At 40.1% G+C, this 24,868-nt stretch overlaps 1 protein-coding gene across 3 annotated transcripts in view; it reads right to left on the reverse strand.

Annotated features, from left to right (window-relative positions):
* Positions 1-24,868, reverse strand: part of CSNK1G1 (casein kinase 1 gamma 1) — a 148,867-nt gene that overhangs the window by 26,543 nt on the left and 97,456 nt on the right. For all 3 annotated transcript variants that reach the window (XM_040226723.1, XM_040226722.1, XM_040226724.1), the window contains exons 5-10: positions 15,210-15,361; positions 13,017-13,251; positions 5,175-5,260; positions 3,284-3,368; positions 2,848-2,996; positions 1,861-1,965 (exon numbers count right to left, since the gene is read on the reverse strand). In XM_040226723.1, coding sequence (XP_040082657.1) covers positions 1,861-1,965; positions 2,848-2,996; positions 3,284-3,368; positions 5,175-5,260; positions 13,017-13,251; positions 15,210-15,361 — 812 coding nt within the window. The remainder of the gene's footprint in view (positions 1-1,860; positions 1,966-2,847; positions 2,997-3,283; positions 3,369-5,174; positions 5,261-13,016; positions 13,252-15,209; positions 15,362-24,868) is intronic.

Genomic DNA, 24,868 nt, shown 5'->3' on the forward strand with positions numbered 1-24,868 from the left:
ACTATACTACCATAAAACCTTTTCAGGTTGCTACAAGTTTTCCTAAATATTTTTTTAAGTGGCTAGACAATATTCCACTGAATAAATACATTACAATTAATTTTATTACAACCCAGTTTATTTGATAAAAGATTTGAGCAGATCTGCAACCATTCTCTTATAATTGGATATGTGGATCATTTCTAAAACTCTGCTAGAAATAGCACTGTGGCAGTTTTCTAAAACTCTGCTAGAAATGGCACTGTGGCAGTTTATCTTGAATTGTTTTATTATAATTGAGTCTAAGAAGTAAAATTATTCTTTCAGAGAGGTTTGCAACTTTATCAAATTACTTTCTAGGGAATTTGTAACAATTTGCAAAGTCCACAGCAATGTGTAAGAATGTCAGTTGAACTGTGCACTCTACACACTTTTACTTTAATTTTTATTATTTTTGTAAAAAAAAAAAAAAGCTTTTTTGGCTATACTGGGCAACATGTGGGATCCTAGTTCCCCGACCAGGGACTGAACCTGTGTCCCCTGCATTGGGAGCTCACAGTCTCAACCAGTGGACCACCAGGAAAGTTCAATATTTTTTAAAAGAGCAGTAGGGGAGAACTGCAGAAGTCAACAGTACTCTGCTGTCAGATCACAAGGTAGTCAAAACAGAATCACTAGCCAAGTACTCTAATTAAAGTCTGGAACTCTAGACTCAATTAGTAGACAGTTTGCTAAATCTCATCTTTTTGGCCAATCTACTCTCTCTCCTTTATCCACTAATACATAGAATTCTCTTTATATGTTTTTTCTTACCCCAAAATGCCACATATTTTGCCAAAAGTATGTACTTAGTGGTGAGTCTATGTGTATCTGTGTATGTACTTCACAGTATATATGTATGTATGTGCATGTGTATATACCTCAATATAGTACTTTTTTGTTTTGTTTTGGAGGAGGCACCTGGATTCTACATACTATTTTTAACCTCCATATTTTCACAGGTACATCTGTGAGAGAAGTGATTTTTGCATTTTATTATAAAAATGTCTGTGAATATAAAACAGTGAAGTCAAGGATAAAGGTAAACAAGCTAATTTGATAGGTGATAATGATTATGTGTGTCTATCTGTTTATCATTCAGTGCTTCTTTATTTATTGAGGTACAGATTTTTCTCTTAACAATATGTATGTCATAAGGATTTATCATATTTACTTCCCAATCAGTTATCCCTTTCTTTACTGCTGTCAAATTTTTTTTTTTTTTTTTTGCTGTGTTTGCCTCCTCTGTCTTTATGTTAAGAGAAACCTCTCATTTAACCACTAATTTCCCAAACCATGAACACTGAAGGACAGATGACACTGCCTTCTCTGGAATGGTCTAAAGCAAAGCTGTGTCTTCACTACAGGCCCAGATCCTGGCAGGCTATAAAATTAAGCTGGACACAAGGTCAGAGGTGGGGGAGAGGTGCCAGTTCATACCTACATCAGCTGGAAGTCCAAATTACCCACCCTTCTTATCACCAAGGAAAAACCAGCTGGGGTGAGAGCTCCACATTGGACTACAGATGAGACCCAAGGTGGGTTACCTGTCTATCCATCCAGGGTCTTTGGAACTGTGGCAAACTGTTCCTTTCAGCCAACAGATTCTGACAGACCCAGCTTCTCTAGCGTGGATGCTTCAGGTAAGACATCTGGCCACATCTCAGTGGCCTTACACAACCCTGAAGTATGCTAGAATGCTGCACCACAACAGTGAGTAACAGTAAGGCCTTTGTCTTTCATTTTAGTACATACACTTAAGCAAAGAAGCTACAGAATCTGGGTTTTAATATTAGTCATGAAAAAGTGGGATTTCTGAAATAATAAAGGTCCAAGACATACCTGATTTCGTAGAGGCTGTTGTGATGGCCGATCCCTGTGTGTGTGGCTTTCTCGAGTTATGGCAGATGCACCAGAATCTACATGAACTGACCCTACCGGAGTGGGCTGGAAAAATGTAACAAAAAGTCAATTGGGGAAAATAGGTCCAACTTAATACTCTGCAAAGGACAGCATCATTCTAACAGAATAGTAGTCATTATTATTACTATTATCATTACACCAAGGCCAGTTTCAAGTTTGCTTATCTACATAAGGGAGACAGTTTGGTCCTCAACAGTTCACTGGAGAGAAGCATGTCTTCGAAAAGAATAAGAACATCCCACAATGACGACTGTTGGTATTCCCTCAAGTCCTTGGACCGTAGACTATAAGAGCAAATTCAGAAGTTTCCTCAGGTATTGGGCCCCAGTCCGACAGAAGTCAGGTACCTTAACAGCTTATGGAGTACCAGCTCCTGGATCATTCACACTAAATTTCTTCTTAAAAACTGACTTGGGACTTTGGTGCTTAAGAATCCACATGTCAATTCAGGTGACACGGGCTCAATCCCCGGTCTGGGAACTAAGATCCCACATACCACGGAGCAACTAAGTCCTTGCACCAGAACCATGAGCCCGTGTGCCCTGAAGCTCGTGCTCCACAACAAGAGGAATCACTGCAATGAGACACCCGTGCATCGCAACGGAGAGTAGCTCCCGCTCTCCACAACTAGGAAAGCCTGCACACAGCAAGAAGACCCAGCACAGCCAAAAATAAATAAATAATTTTTAAAAACCTGACTTAAATTCTGGTATCTTAGGTCACAGTGGTCATAATCTTAAAAACACAGCAGGAGTAACTCCTTTACTGTTCTAGTGAGAGCAATCTATGGCATCTCTCCGAAAGTCTACAAAGGACTGTTTCTTTCGCACAGATGTAGGCAGAAAGTCTGGCAAGGGGTGAGACAGTGCTGGTCTGAGGGGAGCGGGGGAGAAAGAAGATACTTACAATAGGCCTCCCAACCCAATCATACGCGTAGTCAAAGGTGTAGCCTTTCCTTTCAAAGAGGTCTGTGAAGAGCGTCCGTAAATACTCATAGTCAGGTTTTTCAAAGAAGTCTAATCGCCTGACATATCGCAGGTACGTTGCCATCTCCTCTGTTAGGAAAGAGGTTAAAGGCCATGCTCGTTAGCTGAATGCTTCCCGTGGGGAGAAGCTCTGGACCAGGCAAGGAGTACCTGCACAGACTATATTTGCCACTGATGTGTTTTTTGTTTTATGGACCAAATCAAAGTGATAAAAATCTATCTTGATTTAAATAACAATAAGAGGAAATGTAAATTTTTTGGAGAGGACCCTTATCTAGAGATACTAAGAAAGACATGGTTTCCACCTCCTTCAAGGCTCCAGTAGCACAGGCTGGAGGGTCCTGTTGGCATCCTACCTGGGAAGTTTTCACAGAGAGCTTCAATGGGAGTATTCCTTTTGGTGTCACCAATTTTTTGATATCTTTCTTTTAAGGTATCAGCCTGTAGAGAATAAAAAGAAAAAGTTACTTGGAAAGAGGTGCTAAGTATGGGAGGTCCAATATGTCTGGGGACATTATGACTGTTTCACTCAAACTGTCAGGGTTTATTAGATCATCTCAATTTTTTTCTAATACTGACAAATAAGAAATGTACTAGAGATGATACATTTAGCTATGCACAGAACATCTGCTATTCTGGAAAGCTTTACTGGCAAATGTATTTAGTAGTCTCAGATAAACACCATCAAATGTAATGGCATGAAGGACAAGAATAAGAAAATAAATTCAAAACTGTAACAGCTTAGTAATGTCCCATGACCACTAGGGTTCAAAAGTGATTCAACCTTCTCATTCTTTGATCAGCTCTAGATAAGATTAAAAATATTGCTAATCCATATGAGTGTACCTATAAATTCTGTAAACCGATTACCTTCAATTAAAAAAAAAAAAAGAAAAAATATTGCTAATCCAAATGGGGGCAAGTAGATAGAAAACGTTAGCTATGATACAGGCGTGGCTAACAGACAGGTTTGCTATATGTCAGTGGCTCAAAGTAGCCAAGTCTGGCTTGCTTAAGACTGCAGACAGAGGGCTTGTGGAGCATGGACCAATAATGTGGTCTCAAGGGATCTGCATGAGGGTCTACCTAGTCTGCTGACCCCAGCTTTAAGCAATTATGTTTTGAAGTTATGCTGGGGACATTTTAAATCTCCAACTACCCTAAAATGATTCATGGGTCATGAGAAAATTTCAAGCAATTAATAATACAAGAATGCATTGCTTGGCTGTATGATGAGCAGATAGGATGTGAAACTCTATTTGACAACTGTCAATATCAATGAGAAGGTATGCAACTAGGAGAAGACCATGGAAGAGATGTCAGGAGAGGAATTTAAAGGGAAAGAAATAAAATCCTCCCAAAGGAAAGGGATAAAAGCCTCACTTTTCAACACAGATGTCCAAGAAATCACAGCAAAATGAATCCTTCAGGCCTCTGCGAGGGAGAGAGGGATTGTATGGTACTCAAAGCTACTGATAAAAGTTTCTTTCCATACTAACATGTTGAAGTAAATTACAACTCACACAAGTCTTGCATTTAGCTATCTAATGGGTCTTAGAATGGGTAAGAAGCTCACAATTTCCTAGTCCAGGCAGCTAGAGGCACAGGGTAACCACTACAACGGCTGTAACTATAATTAATAGCTAACCCTGACACAAATGCACTGTACTGACACCTACCTAAGGAAGAGTATTTAAACGACCCATTTCACAAGGAACAGCTATTGTATGCATAGGCATTTATTCAATAAAGCACTTGAACAGCAATATTAAACCTGGAGTTTTGTTTAGTTCAGGTGGGTTCTTGGACTATACAGGACAAACACGTATTTCCCAGTTCCTGTTACGGGTACACCTAACCCTGCTGGCCTTGCGGTAAAATGTGGAGTCATCAATCTATTCCATAAATTCCCCAACGCACTGGGAACACTATTCCTGCTACACAGTGGTAGTAAAGAAGGAATATCAACACAGAGAGAAAAGCAGCACTGGCAAGGCTGGGAGGGGATGAGGGAAGAAATTACAAACACAAGGAAGAAGGCTGCAGAAGGGGAAGAAGACAAATGTGGGGAAAACAGAGCTTCCCAAGCCCAGGTGAGTATTTACATTACAGACTAATGTAGTTCCTGCCTCACATCTCTGGAGCCGATTGTCCCCTCTGTGCTTCTTATACCATCAAGTCAGCCACCCCTTTCATTATCAGCTAAGTATTTCAGCAAAGCCCTCCACTAAGCACTTCCAAGGATACCTTGAGTCCTTGCCAGGGAAGGCTGCCTCGAAGGAAATACATGAACATATGGCCCAGGGCTTCCAAATCATCGCGCCGGCTCTGCTCTAAAAGGGAAGACAGATCACACATTATGTTTGCAGTTATTAAATCAGAAAGGGGTGCAAACTCAAGTAATCCCTTCAAAAACCCGTCTGCTCTGGAAAGGCTCTGCTTACTAATCCTCTGTATATCTAAATCAGGGGTGGTATTTTAGATCAAAAGCAAAAACAGCGTGTACTTCCTTTGCTTAGATCTGTCACTGGCAAGTAAATACCAAGTGAAAAGAGCAAGTCTAAACTAAAACCCAGTCCAAATCACTGAATACTGAGTACTACTCACTCGATGCTGTCACCTTCCTGAAAGTAAGATACTTCCTGAAAGTAAGAAATAACAAATGTTATTTCTAGTGCATGGGCTACAACTGCTCTTTGGTTACCATTGTGAAAAGTGAGCAGCAGATGGAGTAGCTGAGGCTGTTAAAACAGTCCATTCTGGCTAGGCCTGCAAAGACACAAGCCGCAGAATGCCTAGCGTGTGTGCGTGTGTGTGCGGGTGTGTGTGTGTGAGTCGCTCAGTCATGTCCGATTCTTTGCGACCCCATGGACTGTAGCTTGCCAGGTTCCTCTGTCCATGGGACTTCCCCGGCAAGAATACTGAAGTGGGTCGCCATTCCCTTCTCCAGGGGATCTTCCCAACCCAGGGATCAAACCCAGGTCTCTCACATTGCAGGCTGATTCTCTACTATCTGAGCCACCAGAGAAGCCCAGCATACATGCCTAGTGCTTTTTATTCATTTGACACGCATAATCCTTAGCTCCATTCCATTTGTACCACAGCCATTTCTACACAGACCTAAAATGTATTACTAAGGTGCCCTTTATGGGCACATAAACCAGTATCCTTGTACTCAGTGAGTTCAGAATGTAAAACAAGTTGCTGGATTTTGCTTTCTTTTCTTTAAATTGGGAAGATAAGGATGATAAAGAACTGCAGAATAGTTAATTTAAAAACTGTAACTACATCTCAGAAAACATCCTATACCTTCTTTGGCTGTCAGGCAACAGAAGTAGCACATTCTTCCACTTTTAATTTGCCAATTATATTTCATCTCAGACATTTTATGTGTTTATTTTTCACAATCAAGCCCGGGGCTTTATCAAAAGAAATGAGAGATGTAAAAATAAGGGGCTACCTTCAACTTGACTTTTGTTTTCTTTGAATAGAAAGTAAAACCCAACAGAATCAGGGAGGCAGGAAAACCTCCTCAGGTAACTCAAAATACAAAAGCACAATACTTTAACTGCTGCCTTTATCATAGGAAATTTCCATGAAAAAGAGTGAGTAGTACTCTACAGTGCAGAGGAAGAAGAGGGAGGTTTTCGCAAGTAAGGTCACTTAATGGGAAGGGGCAGCACCCTGACAAGAAATATAAAAGTTGAGAAGCTTCTGACTACAGATGTTGTTAACAGATTCTGGTAACAGAACCTGAAGATACACAAAAAGAGAAAGAACAATCAGGGTGAACTGGGGCCTCCCACAAGGCAGGGCATACAGAGAAACCACACCCTGCAGGTTCTCACACTGTATCAAACCTACTCATCGCCTCTCTATTTTTACATCTACTTCCTGTAAGGAGGCCCCCTTAATAAAAAAAAAAAATGCAGGGACAAATGGTTGTATTTTAGCTGGTTGGGCACTAGAGGGCGAAACTCCCCACATTTTGAGTAATTGTTCATACTATGGAAATAAGCCCAACTTGTCTTCATAGCAAAACCCATTATAAAATGAGATTTAAAAAAATTAACCCCCTAAAATATACTAAACACATTTAAACTCACCAGAATGAGTAATAAAATAACTTCAAATACTGAAAATCACACACAAAAAAGCTGTGGGGTATGGGATGGTAAGAAAAATAATGGTTCCTAAGTCAGGTTATCTAGGTCTTGGCCTATTCCTTTCCATTGATTTATTAATCTATGCAAAATCAAGCATGGCCAAGTCACCTTTGGGGCCTCAATTTCCTCATCTGAAAATGAAATGATTGATTTAGATACTACGAAGTCATGTCCCACCTCTAAAATTCAAAGATAATCTATGATAATTTAAACCATCATGCTTGTGCTTAGTTGCATCTGACTCTTTGCGACCCCGTGGACTGTAACTCACCAGGCTTCCCTGTCCATGGGATTGCCCAGGCAAGAATACTGGAGCGGGTTGCCATTTCCTCCTTCAGGGAATCTTCCCAACCTAGAAATCGAACCCGTGGCTCCTGCATTGGCAGGTGGATTCTTTTATGACTGAGCCATCTGGGAAGCCCCAATTTAAATCACAAACATCTCTTAAAAAATGAGAATGAAAAACAGAGCCAGGCTTTATTTCCATATTTCTTTGAATTCTCTACATTCGTTCAATTCAGTATTTCCCGATGCCCTTGTTTTTTCATGAAGGTTATTTTTATTTTCAAAGAAGAAAGGTTTCAATACCAGTGAGACCAGGAGGACACAAATTCATCCACATCATAAAGGCTTCATTCACATCATATGCAACCATATCTTAAAGGGCCACCCAAGACGGACGGGTCATGGTGGAGAGTTCTGACAAAACATGGTGCACTGGAGAAGGGAATGGCAAACCACTTCAGTATTCTTGCCTTGAGAACCCCATGAACAGTATGAAAAGGCAAAATGATAGGACACTGAAACATGAACTCCCCAGGTCAGTAGGTGCCCAATATGCTACTGGAGATCAGTGGGGAAATAACTCCATAAAGAATGAAGGGATGGAGCCAAAGCAAAAACAATACCCAGTTGTGGATGTGACCGGTGATGGAAGTAAAGTCCAATGCTGTAAAGAGCAATATTGCATAGGAACCTGGAATGTCAGGTCCATGAATCAAGGCAAATTGGAAGTGGACAAACAGGAGATGGCAAGAGTAAACATCGACATTCTAGGAATCAGCAAACTAAAATGGACTGGATTGGGTGAATTTAACTCAGATGACCATTATATCTACTACTGTGGGCAAGAATCCCTTAGAAGAAAGGGAGTAGCCATCATAGTCAACAAAAAGAGTCTGAAATGCAGTACTTGGATGCAATCTCAAAAATGACAGAATGATCTCTGTTTGTTTCCAAGGCAAACCATTCAATATCACAGTAATCCAAGTCTATGCCCCGACAGGTAATGCTGAAGAAGCTGACGTTGAACAGTTCTATGAACACCTACAAGACCTTCTAGAACTAACACCTAAAAAAGATGTCCTTTTCATTATAGGGGACTGGAATGCAAAAGTAGGAAGTCAAGAAATATCCAGAGTAACAGGCAAATTTGGCTGTGGAGTACAGAATGAAGCAGGGCACGGGCTAATAGAGTTCTGCCAAGAGAATGCACTGGTCATAGCAAATACTCTCTTCCAACAACATAAGAGAAGACTTTACACATGGGTATCACCATATAGCCAATACCAAAATCAGATTGCTTATATTCTTTGCAGCCAAAGATGGAGAAGCTCTGCAGTCAGTGAAAACAAGACCAGGAGCTGACTGTGGCACAGACCATGAACTCCTTATTGCCAAATTCAGACTTAAACTGAAGAAGGTAGGGAAACCACTAGACCATTCAGGTATGACCTAAATCAAATCCCTAACAATTATACAGTGGAAGTGAGAAATAGACTTAAGGGATTAGATCTGACAGACAGAGTGCCTGAAGAACTATGGATGGAGGTTCGTGACATTGTACAGGAGATAGGGAGCAAAACCATCCCCAAGGAAAAGTAACACAAGAAGGCAAAATGATTGTCTGAGAAGGCCCTACAAATAGCTGTGAATAGAAGAGAAGTGAAAGGCAAAGGAGAAAAGGAAAGATATACCCATTTGAACGCAGAGTTCCAAAGAACAGCAAGGAGAGATAAGAAAGCCTTCCTCAGTGATCAGTGCAAAGAAATAGAGAAAAACAGTAGAATGGGAAAGACTAGAGATCTCTTCAAGAAAATTAGAGATACCAAGGGAATGTTTCATACAAAGATGGGCTCAATAAAGAACAGACATGGTATGGACCTAACAGATGCAGAAGATATTAAGAAGAGGTGTACAGAAGCACTGTACAAAAAGGATCTTCATGACCCGGATAATCACGATGGTGTGATCACTCATCTAGAGCCAGACATCCTGGAATGCAAAGTCAAGTGGGCCTTAGGAAACATCACTGCAAACAAAGCTAGTAGAGGTGATGGAATTCCAGTTGAGCTATTTCAAATCCTAAAAGATGATGCTGTGAAAGTGCTGCACTCAATATGCCAGCAAATTTGGAAAATTCAGCAGTGGCCACAGGACTGGAAAAGGTCAGTGTTCATTCCAATCCCAAAGAAAGGCAATGCCAAAGAATGCTCAAACTACTGGACAATTGTATTCATCTCACACGCTAGTAAAATAATGCTCAAAATTCTTCCAGCCAGGCTTCAACAGTACGTGAACCATGAAGTTCCAGATGTTCAAGCTGGATTTAGAAAAGGCAGAGGAACCAGAGATCAAATTGCCAACATCCTCTGGATCATCAAAAAAGCACCAGAGTTCCAGAATAACATCTACTTCTGCTTTATTGACTACGCCAAAGGCTTTGACTGTGTGGACCACAACAAACTGTGGAAAATTCTTAAAGAGATGGGAATATCAGACCACCTGACCTGCCTCCTGAGAAATCTGTATGCAGGTCAGGAAGCAACAGTCAGAACTGGACATGGAACAGACTGGTTCCAAATCGGGAAAGGAATACGTCAAGGCTTTATATTGTCACCCTGCTTATTTAACTTATACGCAGAGTACATTATGAGAAACGCGAGGCTAGATAAAGCACAAGCTGGAATCAAGATTGCCGGGAGAAATATCAATAACCTCAGATATGCAGATGACACCACCCTTGTGGCAGAAAGCGACCAAGAACTAAAGAGCCTCTTGATGAGTGAAAAAGTTGGCTTAAAACTCAATATTCTGAAAAATAAGACCATGGTATCTGGTCCCACCACTTCATAGCAAATAGATGGAGAAACAGTGAGAGACTATTTTTGGGGGAGCTCCAAAATCACTGCGGATGGTGACTGTAGCCATGAAATTAAAAGACGCTTGCTCCTTGGAAGAAAAGTTATGACCAACCTAGAGTGCATATTAAAAAGCAGAGATACTACTTTGCCAACAGAGGTCCATCTAGTCAAAGCTATGGTTTTTCCAGTAGTCATGTATGGATGTGACAGTTCATCTATAAAGAAAGCTCAGTGCTGAAGAACTGATGCTTTTGAACTGTGGTGTTGGAGAAGATCTTGAGAGTCCCTTGGACTGCAAGGAGTTCCAACCAGTCCATCCTAAAGGAAATCAGTCCTGAATATTCATTGGAAGGACTGATGCTGAAGCTGAAACTCCAATACTTTGGCGCCCTGATGCGAACAGCTGACTCATCTGAAAAGACTCTGATGCTGGGAAAGATTGAAGGCGACAGGAGAAGGGGATGACAGAGGATGAGATGGTTGGATGGCATCACCGACTCAATGGACATGAGTTTGAGTGAACTCTGGGAGTTGGCAATGGACAGGGAGGCCTGGTGTGCTGCAGTCCATGGGGTCACAAAGAGTTGGGCACGACTGAGTGACTGAACTGAACTGATTAAAGGGTTCCTTTCAACCAGTCAGAAAGATGTGCTTGGTTTATCTGCATTGCATGCTTGATTTTAGGTCAAATAAATTTCGTTGAAGGAAAGGAGCCAGGTGACCCAGTGTCCTCACCCTGACTTCAAACATTAAGGACTATAAAGTGGGCAGGTTTGATCAGTGGGAAGGTGAGTAACCTAACGCAGTAAATGTCAGGTTCAGTGCTTCCCTAAAGGATACACTTCTTTTTTCCATTACAACATAAAAGAAGCTACACATTTGAAAACCAATAGGATTAGAGTTCCTACAGAAACCTCTGAGTTTGAGACCATGGGCAGAGGGTTTAAAGGGCATGTGACAACCACCTATATGTATTCTCTACAATGGGGACATTACAGACAAATATGGTGACAGGCTGGATCTGACCTGAAAAAAACCCTGGAACTCAGGAAGTCCACATATGGAGCTAAACTCAAAAATTCCAGAAGAAACAGCTACACCGAGAGATAAAGGAACCCAATCTGATGACAGCAGATGCTTAAAACATATTTTGTTGAATAATGTTAACCACCATTATACAGTCTTTAGTATTATTAAGTAATATCCTAAACAGTTTATATGTATTATCTCAAAGAACCCTATGCTATAAGGTACTATTAACATAAACATTTCAAGGCAGATGAGATAACTTAAGGTGAGAGAGGAAGGTTACTGGCCCATACAAGTTTATTTTAAAGAGCCTGAATTTACATCCCCTTTTCTTAATTATTACATTGTACCTTATACAAACAACAAGGGATACATATTTCTTATCTGTTCTTGCTTTTCCTGATAAGAATAATAAAATCAGAACACAAATGCTGAGCCCAGGAAGCAGACATCAGAACAACTTCCAGACTGTCAGTTAAACCAAACGATCATGACTTTACTATGTACCACAGTCTCTCTCTTTGTGAAATGGAAGGAAGAAGGGAATTCTGAGCACTGTGCAACAGAACCGTGTTACATGTTATCACTCATTCAGCCTGCAACACATCCTTGTGAAATATTACTCTATTTTTACAGGTCAGTTTCAGGGACAAGTTGTGGACAAATTTGACACTTGTCCAAAGTGTCATCAATAAAAAGTGGCAGAGAACCTTCCAGTCTAATTTTAAACTATTATATTTAATTACGTGAGAATATCCAGGTAGTTAGCAAAAAAATCCTGACAGCATTCATTTCAACTTAGGTTGTATCACACCACTTGGTAATGTCATTTTTATTCTTCACTAGAATCCTCACCTGAATCTCTGAGTAGTGTACTCAATGAGGCAACTTTGTAGCTGCTTACATTAGTCTTTAAAATACTTATTGTGTAAACAGTTCATTAATATTTAAACACCTTATATAATGAGCTATATCTAGGAGTCTAATATTCTGTTTATATGTCTACTCTCTAGAGTGGTGATTTTCAAACATATCTTTTCAATCACCTTAGTACCTTTTCTTCAAATAGAATCTTCCAAGAAAGCCAAACATATAAAACAGACAAAAAGGGAAGCTTTCCTGGAGAAGCTGCTGAGGGCCCAGAGTCCTACCAACTAAGCCTTCCCACTGGTCCTTAGGCTTCTCTCACAAATACTCTCTCTGGACTAGTCTCTCTAACATGGAAGGCCTTCTGCCTTGACTAGAGCTTTTAGTAATATTTGTCCAAATTGTCTATCATGAGTAAAGCTCAAGACTCATGGAAAAGCAAATGTATTTTCACTGAATAAGACATAGGCTCTTCCTGGAAAAATGAGTCACGGAACTATGCACAGACAACAGAAGCCTGGTCCATGTTTTAATGAAGTACCCTTCTCCGAAGAAGATCAGCCTGATGGCCTTTCCAGGTGATATAGGGTGTCAAACTCATCACTCAACTTAACAAGATGCTATCACCTTAATTCAGTCATTAAAGTATCCACACTGCTGAGAAAATAATCATTAGGAAACAAAGAATTAAAAATCCTTAAGCTGTCAACAGGATACTGAGAAAGTCACTGACTTACCATCTTAATTTCTCAAATATAAACATCACTTACCCTGTGAAGCAGTAAGAATCACAAGTTGTAATGCACAGTGGGTACAAAAGTGTTTTGGGAATAAAAAGGTGTTTTAACAACCTGCCTCTTTCTTGGAGCTGAAAATAAACACACCTTTGCCAAGATGCGTGTTGATAGACATGTATCTTGCTGTTCCAGTTAAACTTTTGTGTTCCCTATAAGGTATATGCTTTTTGGTTTCAGGGTCAATGTATTCCTTGGCCAGTCCAAAGTCTATAATGTGTATAACATGCTCTTTCTTATTGCCTTGTCGACCGATCAGGAAGTTCTCTGGCTTGACATCTCGGTAGATGAGATTCTTTGAGTGGACATACTCCATTCGGGAAAGCTAAAAGAGAGAATGACAGTGATACAAATACTACTCTGAAGAAGCTTATTATAAAAATACTCCAAAACGTTTTATCAGCTCAAGGTTGTCATTACTGAAATTAAAATAAAACTTATTTCTTCACCACCCAGAGTCACTTTACTCTTGTAAATCAGAACGTATTTTCTGATACTAATGCATATATGACAAATATGAAGATAAAAGAGAAAAGGATAGTATGGTTCAGCTAAAATGATAGTATATGGTTTTACTTCATATAAGAACTTGCAAATGGCGAACAGAATTAATGTTTTTATGTTACTGTAGAAGGAAAGCATTTGAGAGGCAAGAATTACTCCCAGGCAGGAAATAATATGGTGGCGGCCTCTGAAGACAGATGCTGCCGCTTCCTTCACCCCCTGCCCACACCTTCCTACACGCTGTCTCTTTGTTGCAGAAATAAGGAAAGTGAGGTCCAGAGAAGCTGACTGAACTAATATCACTTCATGGGAAATAGATGGGGAAACAGTGGAAACAGTGTCAGACTTTATTTTTTGGGGCTCCAGAATCACTGCAGATGGTGACTGCAGCCATGAAATTAAAAGACGTTTACTCCTTAGAAGAAAAGTTATGACCAACCTAGATAGCATATTCAAAAGCAGAGACATTACTTTGCTGACTAAGGTCCGTCTAGTCAAGCCTATGGTTTTTCCTGTGGTCATGTATGGATGTGAGAGTTGGACTGTGAAGAAGGCTGAGCGCTGAAGAATTGATGCTTTTGAACTGTGGCGTTGGAAAGACTCTTGAGAGTCCCTTGGACTGCAAGGAGATCCAACCAGTCCATTCTGAAGGAGATCAGCCCTGGGATTTCTTTGGAAGGAATGATGCTAAAGCTGAAACTCCAGTACTTTGGCCACCTGATGCGAAGAGCTGACTCATTGGAAAAAACTCTGATGCTGGGAGGGATTGGGGGCAGGAGGAGAAGGGGACGACCGAGGATGAGATGGCTGGATGGCATCACGGACTCGATGGACGTGAGTCTCTGTGAACTCTGGGAGATGGTGATGAACAGGGAGGCCTGGCATGCTGCAATTCATGGGGTTGCAAAGAGTCGAACACGACTGAGCGACTGAACTGAACTGAACTAACGGCGGAGGTAGGAGTATAGTTCTTATGAGAAAGTAAACATAGCCCAAAATAAAAAATTTTTTCAAATTTCATTAAGTTCATTTCTACCTTTAAATCATTTCTGCTTAGTACAGAAAGGGAGCTTGGGCATTTTAACTTTTTTTTAAACTCAAGAACAGTTTTTTAACATTTCCAAGTCTTTAAAGTGGGTGAGACCATCACCATTTCAGACCCACAGATACACATCTACATCCTTGTGCAGAGGGGCTGACAAACTTCTCAAAGCAACTGTCTTAACTGTTCCTTCAACTGGTATTGGTGTGGGATTTGGTAGGTGCTGAGAGACACAGCTTTAGCTGTGTGGGTCTCTGTGAGAACTTGAGGCCAGAGACCTAAGGCAAGTTCTCGGTCAACTCTGAAATCTGATTCTAGGGCAGTGGGTTATATTTTCCATCTCTTCTTGGATGCGATGGTAAGGAAAGAGGGAGGATGTGACAAAACTTTACAGTCATGCGTTTAAAACCTATAAATAAAACCACCAAGAAGTTACTTGCATTTGAGCAACTGTCACTGAATCACCCTCTTTTTCCCTATATACCACCTGCACTACAGTTAAGGGCAGAGTATTGCTCCAAGGTGCAAACTTAAAATAGAGCAAACGGCAAATACAGTGTGACTTCTTGGGTTAACCCTTTTTGCCCCAGCCAGCTGTCTACAATGCCACCAAGCCAGTCAATGTGCATTCACAAGGTGTCACTAGAGCTGGTAAATGCCAACAGACACACAAGGATGTGGTTAGGAGACCTGCCCTTCCCTGTCTATCCCTAGGCAGAAGAGCAACGCCAACTTACCAACTGAATGGCTATCATTAACACAGTCTTCAAAGTAAAGGTCCGGTCGCAGAGGTCAAACAAGTCCTCCAAGCTAGGGCCGAGAAGCTCCAGCACCATGGCATTGTACTTCCCACACGGTCCAAAGTAATACACCTGTGGGAGACCTTCACCTGAAAGCAGAGGGAAAATGGGGTGCAGAGTGAGGGACCCAAAGACCAAAATATGAGACAGCTGCATCAGCATGAAGCAGATACAAAGGAAATACAACTTGTGAGATTTTCGTTTTCTTTCATAGTTCCTACCAGAGAACCTAAACTGAGTACGACAGCTTCAAAAGGAACTAGTGATGTGTGGGAAAGGCTAAGTCACTGCACAATATGTTCAAAATAAAGTAGTTATTTCATACCAAAGGCATTCCCACTGCTGTGCAAGACAGAGAATAGTCCGTGGTCCACTGCCGCACTGGAGCATAAACTATTCTCCACCAAGAGTGCCCAAGAGTACACTATCACAAGTTTCAAAAGGATGACTGGTGAGCTCAAAGGCCAGGCTCACACAGCCTGCTGCACTAGATGCCCTCACGTGTACTCTGCCCTTACTGCCAAAACCACATGGAGACAGAGCTGTTTGTGGCTGTGGCTCCGAGGAGGACTCAGGCTGAAGGGGTGAGGTGACAGAGGGTGCAGCCTGGTCTTTTTCTCATAGGAAGTCTCTGTAGCTTCCTGTTTTATCTCAGTAGGAGCAAAGTCAACAGGCTGGGTTTGGTTACTGATAAGTAATTATGAAAGGAAAAGGAATAAAAATACAAGGCTGGGCTTTCCCCAGATTTGAAATTCATAGTTATAAGAAACCAAAATCTAGACTTTCTCATCTAAGTGGCAACTTGTGAATGAATTTCTTCCTTAAAGTGTATTGTAAATGAGACATCAATAAATATGTGCTAAATGGCACCATGTGAACTGTGGGTATGAATGAGACTACAGAACTTTAAAAAATCTGGTCCTTCCTGGTTCTGAGTGGGAACACTTCCATCTTAATACACTTATGTATACCGTGGTCTACAGCTGTAAATGCTGCAGGTTGCTGCATGCTCCTGCCTATGAGTTTTTCAGATAACAAGGTTCTCTCCATTGTGGCATTCTCTTTTCATTTGTACAGGTAGGAAACTGGCAGAGGTAATTATATCTGCTGCGATCTGAACATGTGTGGCCCCTTCCCAAAATGCGTATGTCAATGCTACAAATGCTACGAATGCCCAGTGTGATTATTTTAAGAGGTGTGGGCCTCTGGGAGGTGAGATCATGAAGGCAAGGCCTTCACGAGTGGGGTTAGTGCCCTTAAGAAAGAGAACCCACAGAGCTCCCTAGCCCCTGCAGCCATGTGAAGACATAGCAGGAAGTTAGCAGTCTGCAACCCAGACAAGGGCCTTCAGCAGAACCTGACCACACTGGTATCGTGATCTTGGACTTCCAACTGCTGGAATTGAGAAAAAGAAAATTTTCTGAGTTTATAAGTCACTCAGTCTGTGTTGTGTTACAGCAGCCCAAAGGAACTGAGACAATATCTAATCCTTAAAACTTTAACCCAATCAATATGTTGTCCTTCTCTCCAGCACAGGTCTTGTATATTTGGAACTGGTACAAATCATTGCTACAATATGCATCTACAATTATTTTGGGTGCTGCATCAGTCTATTTTATTCCATTTAAATACTAGACAACTTCTTTTTCAGTGTTTCTATCAGGTCATTCCTGGCTCATACTGTCTACCATAGTATACTCTGCTCCTACTAGCCCCATAAACATCCACTGAATTGCCTTGTGCTTGTTTTGATTCTCCCCTTCCCCAAAAGGTTGTCTCTTTCCCCCTGTTGTTTTAAGAACTCATCTTCAGTTCACTTAAAATATATAAAACCTAACAGCTGTTCCCGAGCCCTGCTGAGAAATCCAAAGCAGAACGCTACCATAGAGATTTACTGCTTTAATTAATCAGACACACTGTAGACTGTGGTTTGGAGATCTTTTAAATGCTACATCCTATATAATAGTTTGTGATGTGATGAAAAACTGATTTTCCTAAAATTATATTCTCCAAAATAGGTGGGGCAGATCTCTTGGTTGCCTGCCCAATATCCATTCCCTCCTTCTTTGTTAACAACAAAATATCTAATTCTTATGAATGGCAACTCAGCTAGTTATAACCTTCTAGTCTCCTCTGATAATAGGAATGGCAAGTGAGATGGAAACAGAAATTGTTAGATAGGGTGGTTCTAGAGAAGTTCTTTAAGGGAGCTGACTCAAGCTGGAGGTATGTGCCTTTGAAATGACTGAAGCCCCAGAAGCCATCTAGAACTATCAGACTCCTTGAAGATTTAGATATGGATGAAACAAAATTAGAAGAACCCATCCCTGATGACAGAGAAGCAACCACACCAATGCAAGGCTTCCATTCCCTCTGGACTTTTTTTTAATCCAGAAGAAAAATCAATCTCTACCTTGATTAAACTACTGTTCTTTGGAATTTTTTTTACAATCAAGTCTAATCCTAATTAATAAACATTCTACTCCTTTACTTGGTTAAATTGCAAACCTAGACACAATATCCTCCTTCTGAAGTACAAGCTAAAAGTCAGGGCTGTGTAGAAATATAAAACTGGCATGATTTTCTAGACTTGCTGCCAATACTTAAGGATCAATTTAAAAATAAGACAGATGGTTACTTGTTCTTGACAATCTTTAGTACCAAATCTAGGCACCTCTTGTCAGAAATTTCCATGTTTACAAAGAAGCCACAAAAGCTTTCTGGGTGATGGCTATAATTTCTAACTGTGAGTAATGTCACTCGTAACTCCTGCCTAGAAATTTCAAAGATGTGAGGAGTTCCTGCTGGCTGTATTATTGTTCCTTTTATTAAATACTTTGAATCTCTTAATACCCCATTGGGCTTTGGGATGCTCAAGACAACTTCTGGATTACTGAGTCTTGGCCTTGAAGGCTTTTCTCAAAGATGGACTAGGTCCAAGATGCTAGTGTACAAAGAACTCAAGTCAGAGTTGTGGATTTGTTTCTGCTACCAACTCTGAAAATTCTTTCACCTCTGTGCTCTTTTTCATCCATAAAGAGAAGGAGTTCAGACTGGTTCTCTCCCTCTTTTATTTTGGCTATGCCATCCAGCATGTGGGATCTCTGCTACCCAACCAGGGATGGAACCTGCACCACCACGCCCCACTGCTTCCCCCCACTGGGTAAAAGCAGAGTCTTAACCACTGGACCACCAGGGAAGTTCCTAGACTCGTTCTCTTTTAAATCTATAATCCTGACTATAGCTAGGATTTCCTTCTAGCTATCTTATAGGTTTTTCTTTGTAAAGCCATAGAACCAGTATAAATGAAACCTGTCTCCATAGACTATGTGTGGTACAAATTCAAATGTAAGCTGGTAATGGTAACTGGTAGTGGTACTCAACTGAAAGTGTGTCTATCAGAAACACCTCTAAAACTTTAAAAAACAGATACAGTGACATCACATCAAACCTACCAAACCAGAATTTCTAGTAGTGGGTATAAGCATAGTTCTACAGGTAATTCAGAAGCGCAACCTCAGCTGGAAAACTCTGTATCTAGAGGGTAGAAAATAAAGGGCACTGCTTTGCTTTATGGCGAATATATTATGAAAATTTGGAAAACACTGACAGACTAATCTTTTTCAGAAGCTCTTTCCCATCAGAACAACTGGACTCAATACCTTTCGAAAGGAATCGTTTTAAGGCTATTTGAAAGACTTGTTCTGGAGTTTCTTAGGTATTATTGAGTATAAAAATCTCTTTGGAAGATGCAGTCTTAATTTATTAGAACTATCTGTACAGATAAAGATGCCCTCACAAAAGTTTCAATCTGTGTCTGGTTTTACACATAACTACCCCAAAACTGGCCAGTGCTGGTGGTGAAAGACACAGGCCCATGAGAAAAATCTGCCTCTTTGGTCAGAGATGACTGCACAGTAATGATTTATCACCTGGGCTGTATTTAAATAGGAAATCCTGTATATTAGGTTTCACTCTACTTCTGCAGAGCCATCTCTAATCCATTGTTTAAGAAATTTTTAATTAACCAACATTATGGTGTGAAAGGATCCAACCAGTCCATTCTAAAGGAGATCAGCCCTGGGTGTTCTTTGGAAGGAATGATGCGAAAGCTGAAACTCCAGTACTTTGGCCACCTCATGTGAAGAGTTGACTCATTGGAAAAGACTCTGATGCTGGGAGGGATTGGGGGCAGGAGGAGAAGGGGACGACAGAGGATGAGCTGGCTGGATGGCATCACTGACTCAATGGACTTGAGTTTGAGTGAACTCCAGGAGTTGGTGATGGACAGGGAGGCCTGGCGTGCTGTGATTCATGGGGTCGCAATGAGTCGGACACGATGGAGCGACTAAACTGAACTGAACTGATGGTGTGAAATCACTCAATTCTTGGTATTTTAGAAATTAAGGTAGTATTATAATCTCTCGTCTGCTCTGAAAATAAAAGCACTAATAAGGTCTCCTTCCTAAATTGGTCAGCTGTATAAAAGCTTGAAAATTAAAGAAGTAGATTCCAAATTTTCCTCTTCTGAAGGATTTACAACAGATATCACTCTATTACCTTTAGCCATAGGCTAAATCTCTTCTAAAGCAAAACCTCAAGGCTATACCCACACTGCAGATGTTATCATGTATATTCTCACAGGGAACTATGAAATAGCTTTTCCATCCATCAGTAACATATTCTTATAACCCCTGGTGGACATATGGCCCACACATATATCAAGTTGCACAGGACAGGAAGCAAGGCATATAACACTACTGCTAATTTTCAATCTGGCATAAATTCAACTTGGGTTAAACACTGCAAATCAAGGATAATGGCTTCTTTATCATCTAAGCTGTTTCCTAAAAAGATTCCATAATGTATTATGAACAGTAACTACCCTAAGTAGAGATATTTTTAAATACACATCAGGCAGAGAACTGAAATAGAACCACCTTGAAGCTTTTGGTAATTTGATCACATTATTGCCTAATAATTAGCCTTTCATTCTTTTTGAAAAACTAAATTACCTAGCTGTGAAGCAAATTCAAATAAGTCTCATATGTACATTAATATCTGGATATAAAAAAGTAAAATCTATATTAATATTTCTATGAAAAAGTACATATATGTTGATGACTATCTTCTAAAGTCAGGGCTGGAAAAAAACCTTTAAGGACATAATGACCTCGGCAATTCCTTTTCTTTGTTTATACAGTTTGTTTTTTAATTTTTAAAGAAAATAGGATAGTTTTTCTCCAAACTTAAGCTGTCCTTGGTTCCACCAATGGTAGTGGCTTTTAGCACAATTACCAAATGTTCCTTAATGTTTACTAGAGATCAGGGAATTACTGATATATAGGGAATAATTTAATATTATTATTACTATATATATAGGGATAGTAACAATAATATTAAATAAGTTCACTTAACAAGAAAGCAGAAAGAATAGGCAGATAAACATGATTATATTCCAAAGGAAGAAATGAAAGGAGAAAATGAAAGCATACCCTTTAAAACTCAGAAAATATTAAAACAACAAAAACAATGCATTCTCACAAAGAACATGAGACATTACATGTGTTTTTCTTTAAAAAAAAAAAAAAAAGAACAGAATCCCTCTCACTTCTCTGACTCTGAAAAAAATGCCTTTTTACAATATGACCCAGTTCACCATACGAATCTATTCAAACTGCTGGTGTAATAACCAAAACAGTGAGACACAGGATTAAAGAATCAGCATTATTTTGTCTTGTCTATAATGAAAAATGTTTTACAACCACCTTGTTCACAGGCCTCTTGGGAACTGGAACATCACTAGACATATGCTGCTAACAGGAGCTCAAATTTGTATGGTGGGAGAAGAGAAGGTGAGAGGCAAGAGCAGAGGAATAATCTCACAGAAACTGAGCTTTTACAGTTTCTCTATTACATACAGTTGTGTATGTACACAATTACAAAGGCGTTACCACTCAAAGCAGGTTTCGAACTTTTGTTTAGTCAAAGGAATCAGGAAAAAGTCTAAGACAGGACAGATTTCAAACAAACAAACAAACAAAAAAGCACAGATTTCTTCTGTAGCAGAATGGATCAAAGATAAAAAATGTTTTAGAAGTGTGTTATGTATTGGGGGTGGGAGTGAAGGGTGGGAGATCCTTTTTCTTTTCGAAAAGACTAGTAACTCAGTTCAGAACTGGCAAATTTATGGGATGAAAAGACCTAGTTTCTGAAAATTTACCACTTTATCCCTGTGATTAAGTTATAAAGACAGACTACTGGGTTTCAAAAGGTGAGAGATGACCAATTCTTCTTAATACACACCTGAACAATAACAACTGAAAAGTTAAGAAAGTTTAGCAAGCATTTAGAAGGAATAAAAAGGAAAAAATGAGATTACTCAAAGTACAATGAACCTCTTCCTGACAATTCTGCCCAACTCCCATTACACTTTCTTTGTCCATGAATCTGCCTTCCGTATGAAGGTTTTTTGAAGGCAGTTGATTACTATATGTTAACTATGTGTTAATTATGTTTATTACTGCCTAGCGCTGGTCAAAGCATATGGTAGATAAGGGCAGAATAAGTATTCATACCAAGTAAATATATAAACACAGCTGTCTCCAAGTTTTAGACTCTTTTTTTCTGGCCATGCTGCGAGACGTGGGATTTTAGTTCGCCAACCAGGGATTGAACCCATGTCCTCTTCACTGGGTACGCAGAGCTACCAGACCGCCAGGGAAGTCCCTAAACCACATGTCTTTTTGGTAAAGTTACTTTCCCTTCTTACATAGGCAGCTTAATTTGTCCTATCCACCTTCTTGGTTTCCAATATTTTTATATCAGTTCCATGAATACTATTTTACACCTTTGTAGCATCTGTTCATCTTTCTATACTTCTTGATTTTTGTAAATTTCAGTTCCTTATCTGGAAAAGGGGCCACCAGGGACATAATTTTTTTTTTAATTATAGAAGTGATATATACTAATCTAAAATAAGTAACAGCAAAAGTAGTACAGAAACATATGAATAAAAAGTATTCATATATAACAGATGATACACAGACACATAATTAAAAATACTATTTTGCAACTTCATTTTAAATTTAATATTATATAATGGACATTCTCCCTTATCAACATATAGCTGTACATCAAAAGCTATATCCTTTCTCCCACTATGATGTATCATATTTAAGTTTTCCTATACTGATGGACATTTAGGTTGTACCCATATATTTGTTACCAAAAATAGGTATTACAGTGAACAGCTTCTGCTTGACATGTGTTATTTTCTTCCTTCTTCTGATAACATCATCTTACTCTTCTGGGGTGAAAGCACCATTCCCTACTGTTACTACTTGAGGGTAAAGTGGGGTCAAGCCATTTCCACTGCCACCCCAAGGATATGACTCAAGCCAGGTTAATTAGAAGATTCTATCCTCCTCCCCTATGGAACTGGGTCAAGAATAGGTGCTTAAACTATGCTGGCACAATGTGAGTCGGCTCTTGGACTTTGTGGAACTACTATCGGGAAGGAGGAACAATTTTTGTCCCGCTTGATAACTAAACAGAAAGGAGTGCTGCCTGAAGCTCTCTGAGACTACCACATGAGAATAGGAAGATTACTTATCTGAGAATGAAATCAACACAGAAAAATCAGAGAGACAGACAGACAAATATACCACAAACCAGAGGACCAAGGACTGGTCCTGGCTTTGGCTGGCCTGAGGTCAGTCCTGTAGGCCAAGCAATTCTCTCCCCTCACTTCACCCACTCAATTAAGTAAACGAGAACTCCATCAATTGAAAATTAAAATGTCTAGACAGAGACACATATACATATGTAAAAATTCCTTGTGCCTACATCTGGGGGCATGAATACATATTATCTCTTGAGGGTGGATTCCTTAGAGAGGAAATGTTGCATCAAGGGTCATGCACATCTAAAACTTCGGTGTATGTTGCCACATTGCCAAGTTTAAATCATCTTTGGTTCCTAGTCTGTCCCCAGTGCTGGGCCTCTTTTCACATTTATCACTACTGTCCTAGGCCCAGGGAGTATTTAAAAATGTTTTCAGAATACGTCTTGACTCATTCTTCCCAAAGCCCCAGCACTAGGTTATCTCCTCTCTCGTATGTAGCCACAACATGTTTTCAGGAGTCTCCTAGCCTTTGATTTAAATTATCATTGATATTTCAAAGTCAGGTGACTCCCCCCCTACTATTTGTACAACACTACAATAAGAAATTTCCACTCAAAGCACACCCGTATCACAAAAGTATATTGATCATAAACTGCTTTAAAGCTTATTAATGTTTTTATATAGGTCCTCCAATTTAATCCGAACAAATACACACAGGAATTACTACTCTCACTGTATGGGTAAGGAATTCATCTGAAGTGACTTGCTCAGGTCACACAGTGAGTGGTAGAGCCAAGACCAACCTCGCTCTGCCTCCAATATTCAGACTCTTATTTTGGGGGGCGGGGGGGCTGCGCTTTGCAGCAGGTGGAAACTTAGTTTCCCGACCGAGACTGAACCTTGTCCTCTGCACTGGCAGCACAGGGTCTTAACCACTGGACCGCCAGGAAGTTCCTCAGGCTCTTTTACTGTACGGAATGTATCTATCTGTGCCCTAACGTCCACGGACATCTAGAATGACAGCAAGGACTACCAAGTAACATTACTTTGATAAGAGATTGATGATGCTGAGAAAGATTGAAGGGAAAAGGAGAAGAGGGTGACAGAGGATGAGATGGTTGGATGGCATCACTGACTCAATGAACATGAGTTTGAGCAAATTCCAGGAGATGATGAAGGACAAGGAAGCCTGATGTGCTGCATTCCATGGGGTCACAAACAGTCAGACATGACTTAGCGACTGAACAAAAACAACAGATTCTGTGAAATGCAGTCTGTGTATGGACCTAAGTGTCAATCACAAGACACTGATGATGTTTATAAGGTTATAAACTCAAGTAATAAAGTATATTTTTCCTTACAAAACCACAGGTTAAGATTCTATCAAAAGTGCATTAGTAGTATTTTTCTAATGTAACTACAAAGTAGTCAATCTTTAAGCCTAATAAACACATCATTTAGGAATTCAGAGGGCAACTTGGCCTATGTTTAGATTAATACAGGAAGTATAGGCCAGAACGTAACCCAAATGGGATGCTCAGCGTTGCTGTTCACTCAGTTGTGTCTGACTCTTTGCGACCCCATGGACTGTATGTATGACTGTGACCCCAGATTTTGCTCAGACTCATGTCCATTGAGTCAGTGATGTCATCCTCTGTCAGCCCCTTCTCCTCCTGCCTTCAATCTTTCCCAGCATCAGCGTGTTTTCTAATGAGAAAGTTTTTCACATCAGGTGGCCAAAGTACTGGAGATTCAGCTTTATCATCATTCTTTCCAATGAATATCCAGCATTGCTTTCCTTTAGGATTGACTGGTTTGATCTCCTTGCAATCCGAGGGACTCTCAAAGAGTCTTCTCCAACACCATGGTTCAAAAGCATTAATTCTTTGGCACTCAGCCTTCTTTAAGGTCCAACTCTTACATCCATACATGAGTACTGGAAAAATCATAGCTTTGTGTATATGGATCT

Source organism: Oryx dammah, unplaced genomic scaffold (assembly GCF_014754425.2).
Source record: "Oryx dammah isolate SB20612 unplaced genomic scaffold, SCBI_Odam_1.1 HiC_scaffold_26, whole genome shotgun sequence".
Lineage (NCBI taxonomy): Eukaryota > Metazoa > Chordata > Mammalia > Artiodactyla > Bovidae > Oryx > Oryx dammah.